At 42.7% G+C, this 12,181-nt stretch overlaps 1 protein-coding gene across 3 annotated transcripts in view; it reads left to right on the top strand.

Moving 5' to 3' along the window:
• Positions 1 to 12,181, top strand: part of UNC5C (unc-5 netrin receptor C) — a 271,714-nt gene that overhangs the window by 228,684 nt on the left and 30,849 nt on the right. For 2 of the 3 annotated variants that reach the window (XM_042807593.1, XM_042807595.1), the window contains exons 8-11: positions 5,019 to 5,075; positions 6,553 to 6,744; positions 8,012 to 8,356; positions 11,317 to 11,404. In XM_042807593.1, the coding sequence (XP_042663527.1) occupies positions 5,019 to 5,075; positions 6,553 to 6,744; positions 8,012 to 8,356; positions 11,317 to 11,404 (682 nt within the window). The remainder of the gene's footprint in view (positions 1 to 5,018; positions 5,076 to 6,552; positions 6,745 to 8,011; positions 8,357 to 11,316; positions 11,405 to 12,181) is intronic. The other variant, XM_042807594.1, reaches the window with a different exon arrangement.

Raw genomic sequence — 12,181 nt, 5'->3', positions numbered from 1 at the left:
GTACGACATAGGGTGAGGTCCTTGTAAAATAAGGAAAACAAATATCCACTTTTGGTAAGCCTCTGAGAGCCTCAAACAAGAGGGACTATGTAAGTGTAAAGTGTGATTATTACTATTTTACTCATCCAGCATTAAGTTACACAACAAAACATCAAAAGCTGTTTTGAAAAGGTACATTTCCCAACAAGCTGGAGGAAGAAGCTTAAATTACTTTTCTCAAAGCAAGTAGCTCACTGTGAAACCAGCTGCTTTGAGTGTGAGTCAGCAGCCTTCCCAGAGTCAAACCCACCAGCACCTTTCTAAATTCACCCTTATTAAAAGTTTTGCTGATCCTGGTAGAAGTCCCTCAGGTACTTGCCAAGCAGTGCTGTTGATACAAGGAGGAAAAAAAAAAAAAAAAGAACAAAACCAAAACACACAAGGAAAAGATCTAATTTCACTGCAGTTACTTTGAAGAGAGGAGGGAAGTCATTCTTTATTATTCCAGTTTCTAATCCCAACAGGTTTACATCAGTATCTGATGAAAACTTCCTTTCTCATTGTTTGAAGGTATAGTCAGAGGGACTAGTGTGAAAGCCAACTTTCTAAAGCAATACCTGTGCTCTTGTGCTGGGAGCATGGCAAGAGCCCTACCTCCCGCCCAGGCACCACCACCAGTGTATGGCTACAAGCCTTCCCCTTTCTGCTGCCACTGCAATGCCCACTCTTTTTTGGAAGAGTGCTTGCATGACAAAAGAGTGTTTAAAAGTAGTTTTATTCTAAAAAGTCCTGCACAAATGACAGAAAGTGTCTGTAGTTGCCATGTTTGAGCGATCTCTGACAAATGTGCTTAATTTGCAAGTGCAAATGGAGATGGTGCTTGACCAGCTAACAGCTGGAGTTGCCAGCTTGGCTGGGATGCTGAAAGTCAACCCAACGTAAGGTCTCTGCTACCATCAGCCAGGGAAGGCAGCGAACAGGGTTGTACGAGCACCACAGCATGGCTTGCGTAGTGCCGTCACCTCAACAAGGGCTTTACAGCCAGCACGAGTGGCCACCTATCCACCTACAGCCAGGTTGGTCAGCTGTGATTCTTTTTTGACCCTCAGCAAAAAATTGGCATGACCGTGACTCAAATGCATGGCATCTCACTCGGCAGTCCTTAACCCTTCCACTTCAGACATGCCTTCCTTCTAGGTAAATAACACAATGTTTTTCAGGCTGAAAATGTATTCTCGCAGACACTTGTGCAAGCCAGGCTATGTTTGCATGTTGTGCTGGTTTTGGCTGGTGTAGAGTTATTTTTCTTAATAGTAGCTAGTATGGGGTTCACTCCAGGAGGGAGTGAACGAGTGGCAGTGTGGTGCTTAGTTGCAGACTGAGGTTAAGCCACAACACTGAACCATGACACACAGAGACAGTTGCATGAAGTTGAGTGCTTGGTTCTGTTTGCAGAACACAAAGGAGGATAAAATCAAGCTCATGAGTCTATTACTAAGCATGTTGGTTTGTGAGGCTAATGGAAGAAGCAAGCAGTATCCTTGGCTCATCCTCCCATTTTAATAGACATGCCTTTGAATATATACACAAAACATTTCTGTTTAAGAAATTCATGTCATTCTTATGTAGTTGCAAGGATGCTCGCTGTAGCTATCAGTTATAGTTATCTATGCAAACTTGTAAGATGCAAATAAGTATTTGTTACAAACAAGGTCTATGAAGAATTTGCAATGAGGTAAATTTCTTTTAGAGTATTTGAGGATCACCCTTGTTTATTTTGCTGAAAAGACTTCAGTTTGGATTTCCATTTTAGCAGGAACAGTTTCAATAACAACTAATCCAGTCCTTTGTGCCCATTGAGTGTCAGATGCTAGATGTGACAGGAATGATACACAACTTTGAATGCAAGACTTACCAGCTGAAATGCAACACAAGGAGAGAGGAATATCCTTTCTGGCTCTGCGTGGGTGAACTCGAGCTCCGTAGGTAATGCAGAGCTGGGGGACACGTGCTGCCCGTGCTGGCTCCCCCAAGAACATACTAGGGCACATGAAGTGCAAGGAGGCGTCCTCAGCTTTCCCAGTGGATTTGAGTATGAGGCAAAAAGGCATTTGGAGATGCAGCCAGCTTAAATTCCACCTTGTCCTTGTGCCTTGTATTTCCTGCTGGCTGCCTCTTGGTCTCCAGAGACATCTTGCCAGAGGAAATATTGGGCATAAGGCTGTAACTGAAATTGAGGTTGGCTAAATATGGGCCTCAGCATTCATCTGGGGAGTAAGTGGGGTGTAACTAGGGTACTGTAAATTCATGCCCGAACTTGCTGAGCACTTACTCAAGCCCTCAGGAGTTGCTTGCCTGACTTTTTATAACCAATACCTGGAGTACACTAGTAGAAGTAGGAAGCAGTGATTACAAAAGATAGAGTATGCATGTTGAGAGTACATATAGGTGTACTTGCCTTAAAGAATCAAACGAACGTAAGAACATAATATTTCTAAAAGCAATTATAAGGCTGAAATCATTGCTGTGAAATAAAGTTTTAAATAGATATTACGGGCATTATAGTCTGTCCCATGATGCCTCAGAAAAAATAAATCATCAAAAAGCAGTTCTTCTTGCTCTGGTGTGGTGGGTTGATCCTGGCTGGATGTCAGGTGCCCACCAAAGACTCTCTATCACTCCCCCTTCTCAGCTGGGCAGAGGAGAAAAAATACCATGGAGATCACTCACCAATTACCATCACAGGCAAAACAGACTCAACTTGGGGAAAAAATTAATTTAATTTATTACCAATCAAATCAGGGTAGGATAATGAGAAATAAAACCAAATCTTAAAACACATTGCCCCTACCCCTAACTTTACTCAGGATTTTCTCTACCTCCTCCCCGCCAGTGGCACAGGGTGACGGGGAATGGGGAGTTGCAGTCAGTTCATTGCACATTATCTCTACTGCTCCTTCTTCCTCAGGAGGGGAGGACTCCTCACACTCTTTCCCTGCTCCAGCGTGGGGTCCCTCGCATTCGAGACAGTCCTCCATTAACTTCTCCAGCATGAGTCCTTCCCACAGGCTGCAGTTCTTCACGAACTACTCCAGCGTGGGTCCCTTCCACGGGTCCTTCAAGAAAAGACTGTACGAGCACGGGTCCCCCATGGGGTCACAGGTCCTGCCAGAAGCCCGCTCCAGTGTGGGCTTCCCACAGGGTCACAGCCTCCTTCACATTCATCCACCTGCTCCAGCGTGGGGTCCTCCATGGGCTGCAGGTGGAGATCTGCTCCACCATGGACCTCCATGGGCTGCAGGGGCACAGCCTGCCTCGCCGTGGTCTTCATCACAGGTTGCAGGGGAATCTCTGCCCCAGCACCTGGAGCACCTCCTGCCCTTCCTTCTTCACTGACTTTGGAGTCTGCAGTTGCTTCTCTCATATTCCCACTCCTCTCTTCAGCTGCAATTGCTGTTGCGCAGTTTGGGAATTTTCTTCCCCTCTTCTTAAAAGTCATCCCAGAGGTGCTACCACCATCGCTGATGGCCTCGGCCTTGCTCAGCAGCAGGTCCATCTTGGAGCTGGCTGGCATTGGCTCTGTTGGACACGGGGGAAGCTTCTAACAGCTTCTCACAGCAGCTACCTCTGTAGGCCCCCCACTACCAAAACCTTGCACCACAAACACAATACATCTGGTACTTCAGTTAAGGTAGCATTTACACAACAGTTAATGTCTGGAGACTTCGGGGGGTTGTATGTCTATACCTGTGACTGGGATAGACGATATCTTCATTAGCAAGCAGTGCAGCCAAGCAGGAAGAGCTATGTAAAGCACAACAGATGCCACGCACCCAAACTCGGCATTTCTGGGAGCTGGGGATTATTACTCTGGTCTGCCTGTAATGTGGTCGTATGCATTAGGCACACGCCAGGAGTGCATTTTCCAGTTTTGTTTCACCTGCAGGGAGTCCCCGGCTGTGCGAGCTCCTTGCAGTACAATCCAAGGAGAGGGGGTGAAATTCCCTTCAAAACACCAAAGGGAAGGTGATGGAGGAGAGGTACCTTCTGTCTTATCACTGACTCTAATCCGGTTCCTGACAGCGACTCCCCTACTTACTTTGGATTTGTCATTTACCTTTCCAGCAAGATGGGACTTGGAGCATTTCACTTGTTTCCCGTATGGATGGAAAGCAGCTGGGAGGTGCTTAGCAAGTTCACAGGTCTCGTGTGCGAGCTAAGCAGCTCCAGCGTGCCGTGCTGTAGAAGCTGCAGAAAGAAAAGACAAAAGAAACGATCTCTCTTATTTATCTGTTATGAAATACAGCTGTAAATTGTGTTACGATTTTGTCAATATACAGTGCTTGCAAAGATTTCAAATAAATAATGTTATAACCCCAGGGGCCTTATTGATTTTATAATAATTTCGAAGAGAAGCCACTCAGTTTCTCGTTTGCTGACAAAATCTTCGCTCCCTGAGGAATTCCTATTGAACATGTATTAAAGACAGGATAAAATAATTCCAGGGAAGTACAGAGAGAGGGCTTTGTGCATGGACTCTGCTCAGCGAATGGGTATTTAACCTCTGACCAGTGACGACAGGTCTCCTTTAGCTCTATTAGATCAACAGCAAGCTACTATAATTAAATAAAAAAACTGTTTAGAGCCTCACCGAACATGTCCTGGGAATTAAAGCATATGGCAGGGATAGGGAAAAAAGACTTTCCATATGCTAATGACCCTTGATGTCTGAAATAAATTAGATCCATTAGAGTTTATGCTCAATAAAAGAAAGACTTTAAGCACTCCAAAGTTAGTGACTCGAGACCGATTTTGGCTTAGAAATTCAATCTGCCTGCTTATTAATTCTTAGTAAGGCTTTGGAGGAGACAGGGGATGCAAAAATCATAATTCTGTGCTGTATCGGAATTTTAAAGTGCCATCAGTTTCCTTTCCTTCTTTTTTTTTTTTTAATTAAACCATTTTTCATGCTTCCCTTTTTTGTTCTCCTCATTAATTTGATTTTGTTCCCATTTTTGTTTAATTTCTTTCTTTTTAAGGTTTCATTTATCCTATTTCAACTGAACAGAGAACCCAGAATGAATATGGATTTTCTTGTAAGTTTAATGTTTGATTTTACATTCCTGGATGCTAATTTGATGCTGTTCCTTGGGTCAAGCTTTACTGTTATGCCAGCTCTGAGTGACTAGGCAAAGAGGAACCTATTCGGCAGAGTAAGTGGCATGCTGCTTGCGTGACAGCACTCTCAGAGTTTTGCTGTCAGCGGGTTGGCACAGAATGATAACGGCCCTTATGCACAAGGGAAATGGGAGAAGATGCTGCCTCGGAGACAGAAACTGGAGAGAATGAACCCTCTTCTCATTAAAATTTCCTTAGCAAATGGAAGAAATGTGGTGGAGGGATAACTCATCTTTGAGCTGGAACTCGGGGATCTGCTTCCTGAACTGCTGGGGAGAAAAATTGTGGTGTTTCAAGGCTGGTACGTTGAAGGTCTGATAGCTAGGAGCTTACAGAGACTGATCAGTCCCCTTCAACATCTGCCAGCTTCCACCTCTGTGGCTGGAGGGCAGCCTGGCTTAAATGGCTAGAAGGCTGGGAGCAAAAAAAAAATGAAATAAAAATGATTTCACATGTTTCAAACTAACAAAAATGGGGTACTAAAAAAGTCTGATTTGGTTTTGCACTTTCTTTTTTCATTACGCTATCGCTAAAACTGGGATTCTTCAATGTATAGAAACACATCAGATTTTGATCATAAGACCTTTTGGAAAAAAAATGTCTAATGGATAATGATGCTAGAGATTAGCCTGGAATTAGTTCAGAAGATACGGTATAAGCAGCTAGTAGAAATATCATAGCCATTTTCTCACAAGACAGCTCTAATAAATCTGGGTTCCTTTTGGTAAATTACCACATTATTTCTTGTGCTTGCTTCCGCTTTTATCCAAATACGTATGTGTTAATGTCAGTGATGAGAATTCAGTGTTTGATTCTCTGCTTCGCTTGTTTATTTTTTTTAAATGGAAATGCAAGGAAGGGAAAAATGGCTTGACACATTGCAGTTCATAAAAAGCAAACTCAAAGATATATGCTGATATTCCAGGTATTCCATAGGAAGTGGGCATTTGGGGGTTTTTGACTTTTTTAAAATTAAAAAATAAGGCTTCTGAAGTTCAAAAATCCACAACATTTTTTTTTTGTTACCAGACGAACCACTAAATACCAATATTATTACACTATGTCACTAAGATATACTATTTCATTTCATAGGGTGAGTTTGCTTCATGAGACTAAGTCTATAACGTGTGTTATGCTTAGTAATTCACAGTCTGGGTACTAGATAGATGAACGAGTCGATAGGGAAAGAGTTAGAACACAAGTTAGAGAGAAATCAAAGATCATTTTCCATCAAAAGGGTATAGACCTGTTATATAGCTTTGGAAATGGATTTTAAATTAACCTATAAAAAAGGTAGTAAATATCTGCAGGAAACGAGAATAATAAGAATGTGTTTTCTTGAACGTCCCTATGGGGAGCACATTTCTTCAAGGTTCCTGGCCTCTCTCTCTCTAGCTGCTCCTGACTCGGATGATGTTGCTCTCTACGTTGGGATCGTCATAGCCGTGATCGTGTGCCTGGCTATTTCCGTGGTTGTGGCCCTGTTTGTCTATCGTAAGAACCACCGTGACTTTGAGTCAGATATTATTGACTCCTCAGCGCTAAATGGGGGATTTCAGCCTGTTAACATCAAGGCTGCAAGGCAAGGTTAGTTGTCATTTCACTCCATGTTGACCAATTCAGGGAGATGCTATAAGGTTATGGTCTCTTGGGCTGCATGAATGATATTCACTGAACGCTTGTTGGCACTTCATAAAGGGGAGAAAGATTATATCCATTTCTTTCTGATGGTCAAGTGCTCAAAACCCACGTTGGCATTTCTCAAATGTGCTCGAGAGCATAAAGCAGAGGAATTTAACTTCTGAAGAGAGAGCATGAATGCAAGAGTGAAACACAGAGACATTTATGGAAATACAGGTCCAGCTCAAATTTAAATCAAAGGCAAAGCTCTGTCAGAAACAATGGAGGCAGGATTCATCACAGGAGTGATATTACAGTACAGTAATTCTATCACATCTTCCTCCCCTTTGTTTCACTAATAGCCTTTTTTACTATGCCCTGTCTTCCACAGACATAAATAGTAGCTTAAGAAGTACTGTACTTTAAATAGACAAAGTAGAAGAAGAACTTGCAGTAGAACATCATTTAATAATGAGCATTTTTATCACTGGTGCGTAACAGGTTGATTATTTCCACACTTCATTGGCAAGAAAAAAAACACTCTAAAGTTAGTGCTGCCTTTTTCAAGACCTGTACTTAGGCTGTAGAGTTCCCCTTTTTTCCCAATATGTGTGTAAAAAGAATAAATCAAAGTAAGAGTTGAGGTGATAAGAGAATTGTCACGGGGAATATTAGCAGATGTGTAATTTTCTTTGTTAGGGATACTTTTAAAAGAAATATGCAAAAAGTGTAATGCAGGTACTAATCTCCCTCCACAGAGAGTCATGGACACAATAACTTCATAGTTTTGCTTTGTCTTTTATTTCAGGAATGCTATCGTTAGGCCAATAAGATAAATTGGTTAATGATTCTCACTTGGAATTTAGGAAGGGGCTATTAGTTAATAAAACTAGATCTACTGAGTATGGAAAACCTCTTGCCCTGAAGCTAAGCATGTCACACTGAAAATCTGAGTGCAGCCTGGGAAAATAATCCCAGTGAAAAATCCTTAGAGCAGAAACATGCTGTAATTTTATATGATCATTAGATTCCACAGAGGCTGGGGCAATGCAAGCCCCGGGAGTTTGCTGGAGAGTTGCATGGAAAAGGAGACCAAGGTCAGTGTGCAAAGACTTTGCATATTTTAACATTTGGTGTGAATGCAAAATGCAGAATGCAAACCTGAATCATGACCCAGAAGAAAGTCATCAGAACAGGGAAGTAATACAGTTCTCCCTTTTCATCTCCAATGCAGACCTCCTGGCAGTACCACCAGACCTCACTTCTGCTGCAGCCATGTACAGGGGTCCTGTTTATGCCTTGCATGATGTCTCTGATAAAATCCCAATGACCAATTCTCCAATCCTGGACCCGCTGCCCAACCTGAAAATCAAGGTTTATAACACCTCTGGCGCAGTCACTCCCCAAGATGACCTCTCTGACTTCTCCTCCAAGCTGTCCCCCCAGATTACACAGTCTCTGCTGGAGAATGAGACTCTGAACATGAAAAACCAGAGCCTTGCTCGGCAAACAGACCCGTCGTGCACTGCATTTGGGACCTTCAACTCTTTAGGAGGTCACCTAGTAATTCCCAATTCAGGTAAGTGTTAGCCATGTTAGCTTAAAGGCTCAGTTGTTTTGTATTTTCAAGTGGAGTTAGCTTTCTTTTATGCATGAAAAAGCAGGGTCACTCCTGGGACTCTGCCTTGCCTTTGTTCAGAAAAAACAGATGTTTTTCTTTCCCCCCCCCCATTCAGGTCTACCAAGGTTCTTCAGGTATTCTTTACCCAAAGTCCTGGCCACCTTTTTAAAATAATATTGCAGGGCTCTTAGCAGCTCTCTGAGACATGTGAGGCTTCAGAGCTTCCCTGTGTGAAATGAGATTCAGCATCCTTGACCTTTTCCTTTCATGCAGCTCTAGAAAAGGGACTCCAAGCCAGAAAGCCTCAATCTTGTCATCACACATAAAAAGAACAAATTAATTAAAAAACAAATCGGTTGTTCCACTTCCAATTCATTGCAGACTGTGTGGTATTGAGGTAGGACAGCAGAATACTAATTTTTGGAGGGCTTTTTTCCTGTATGCATTGCATACCCAAGGAAAATAAGGCCCAAGAGTGTCTTCTCTATATATCTTTCCTTGTTATAAATACTGTTGACTTGTGTTACGACTAGGAAAGAGGGGAACTGAGCAGTGAGTGCCTTTTGATGTAATTGCAAAGTGCTGCTCAGTCTTTCTCATATGGTGTGAGGCCAGGCTGCCAGGCCCCTTCCAAGCCACCCAGGCACCAGGAGGCAGTTTCAGAACATCCAGGGAGCTCCTGGGCAGCCTTGGGAGAGCTCAGCTCTCATGGCCCAGTCTTTTAGGAGAGCCATACTGCTGTTTGTTTCCTAAATGAAGTGTTGATGTTCAGAGGAGTTTGAGCAACTAGATGTTCCCTGTGGGTTTGGCATGCTAATGAAGAGCAACAATAACATTTAAAGTGGGGTCAAATCAAATGTGTAAAACACTGAATGTGGGGGATATGCAGGCTATACAGTGGTGAGGAGTACCCCTGCCCGGTTTCTCTGGAGCTCTGTGTCCAGGTAGGGCCATGGTAAATGTGAGGCAAGAGCTCACCACTACCTGATGTGATAGCTTAAGGTTTCACAGCATTTCTGCCTTCCTCTTTTACATTATGTGGTCGGCCCTTGGCCATTTTACAGCACAGTGCCCTGCCTGAGGAGGTAGTGCCTACCATTGCCTCCTGTTCCTTTGCTGGATCTTTTTTTGTTTGTTGATGTTATGGAGAAACCAAAATACCTAGGTGGCCCGGAGCCTGTGAGATTTGGTCCTTCCAGGATGCAGCCCCCAACTTCCCTGGAAGCAGCCAAAAGTGGTCAGTGACCAGTAGCCTTCCTCTCTGAGCTACTGTGGAATAGGAAACAAAAATAGCTATAAAATTTAAGTGAAAGCTGGACTATTACTTAAAGAAATCTGGTGCTGACTGCTGACCAATGTTGAAAATTCATGCTATACAATCCTGGATTTCACATTTCCCTAAGTAGCAGCTGAAGGTAGATATTAATACTCAGGTTTCTTATGCCATGGTGGTGCACATTGTCAGCAAAGTCAAATTTGTCACATTTAATTCACTTATATGAATATGAATTTGTAAAGAAAAAAAAAAAAAAAAGGTTACTTATTGCTCTAATCCCTTCAAAATGATTAAAGTAAGTTTTGTAAAATACATCTACTGCTACTGTGTATGCCTCCATGCTGCTTCTAGATGTATGTAAAAAAAAGGTTACTTATTGCTCTAATCCCTTCAAAATGATTAAAGTAAGTTTTGTAAAATGCATCTACTGCTACTGTGTATGCCTCCATGCTGCTTCTAGATGTATGTCCTCCTAGTAATATGATCAAAGCCCTTCATTTGTGCTATGCCTGTCCTGTAACAGCTGAGAACATGCACAGGTGAGGTTGTGAGAGACCTGTAAAGAAACAAGTATCAGAAGACATTCTCGGAAAATGCTTTCCTAGCTAACCACTCCCCTTCAAAGCCAGGTATGGGACTGAGCCCCCATACACCAATGTATGGGAAGTGTCCAGCATAACCAAACCACGTATGCTAAAGAAAATAAATAGGGCCTTGCAAGGTTTCTGTAAAGCCTCACTTGTGCATATGCATATATGTAAATAATCTGCCTGTAGGTTTGTTTTCAGCTATATATTAATAACTGTATTAAAATCCTTGCCACTGATTCCCAGTTAATTCACATCTGCAAAGACAGCTGTCTGAGACGTGTCCAGCAGAGTGAAATAGCTGGTTCGTGTGCCGTGTTTGTCACGTAACGACAGGACATTTCTGAAATGGCAGTACTGTAAGAACAATGTTTTGTAACAAAGAGTGCAACTAATCACCACTGAAAAGAGCATTGAGCATATTTATCCACATTTTTTTCAAGGTTGGATACTCGAATTTTGAGCCTCTTTACAGGACTAGGCACATTCAAAATACCAAGAAACCCAATTTTGTCTCCCTGGTAGTCTAATTAGAAGTCGAGTGCATTAAAAGACAGGATGCCAGTCACAGAAGCCATCTTTCAGGAAACAACTACTTCTTGTTGCTTCCTAGGACAGTGCTCCACTGCCTTTCTTTCCTGCTTTTAATTAAGTAAGAATTGCCTAGGGAGAGATGTCCCATTACAGCTGTTGGAAATTTTAGTCAGAGTTGTTCATTAGTCAGAGTTCTTCCATCATTTTACAAGGTAAGCAGCAGCATAACCATCTGTCTGGTCTCTAAGTAAAATAAAAGGGAAGAAAATCCTCTTCTCCACTCCTGTATTTCAGTGCTGACACACAAAAGGAATAAGAACAAGCCAGCTGATCACCAGAGATGCCCAGGTTACAGTATATACTTTTTCTCATGAGTTGCTGGGGTCAAGTAAAGTCTGCTAGTGAGGTTGGGTGAAAATCTAACATCGTAGGCTTCATCTTCCTCTCCTGTCACTCCTCTCCACAGGCTCATTTACCTCTGTTTTATTAATTTTATCTTTTGTGTCTCTTCTGTTCTGCAGGAGTAAGCTTGCTGATCCCAGCAGGGGCCGTTCCACAAGGGAGAGTCTATGAAATGTATGTGACAGTTCACAGGAAGGAGAACATGAGGTAAAAAACTGCCTTTATTTGCTTGTGCATTAACAGAGGGGACAAATGTAGTAACTAAAGACGTGTGGTAATGTGCTTATGCAAAGCCTACTGCGTTGAAGCTATTTGCTGACTTGGAGGTAAACGTGAGCAAAGCCAAGGATAAACTTTGCCACAGAACTAGCTCCGACTTTTGCTTTTCTAACCAAGAGTTGCACTCTATGGCACGTCCTCAGGTTGGGGGATGCTATATCATAACCAGAAGCAAGGAAAATGTGGCAGTGTGTGTTTGGTGCAGCAGAGAAGGTGTGAGGTAACCTCTTAAAGACCCGTGCTGCAAAGGACAAGGGAGCGGAGGAGCAAGGTGACAAATCAGCTCAGCTGAGGGACAGGTGCCTGAGCACCCGGCTTGGAGAATCTCCTCTCCTGTTATAGCAAAGGTGAATTTTTATTTTACCTTTCATGGGCTTGGTGAGTCCAGGCAGTGAAAAGAATGGAGCCAAAGCTTTTGGTGTCCTCCACACCACCTTGCTCTGAGGGGGAAGTTAGCATGTAGTTGTCCTGCTTAGCCCCAAGTACTTTACACCAAGGGCCACCCAGAGCCAATGTTGGGATGACTCCTGTTGTTCTCACCTATTATCTGCATGTGTAGCCAATTCATATTCTACATCTTACTGCCTACTGAATGACCTGACAGCCTTGGCATAAAAAAAAAAAAGAGACTCCGAAAAGACCAACATACTGTTAGAAGCAGTTTAGGAAAACCTAATGAAGAGAAAGGCAAGATCTTAGTCCACA

The sequence above is a fragment of the Tyto alba genome, unplaced genomic scaffold, assembly GCF_018691265.1.
Source record: "Tyto alba isolate M040663 unplaced genomic scaffold, T.alba_DEE_v4.0 Super-Scaffold_6, whole genome shotgun sequence".
Classification (NCBI taxonomy): domain Eukaryota; kingdom Metazoa; phylum Chordata; class Aves; order Strigiformes; family Tytonidae; genus Tyto; species Tyto alba.
This window is presented reverse-complemented; position numbering and strand designations above follow the sequence as displayed.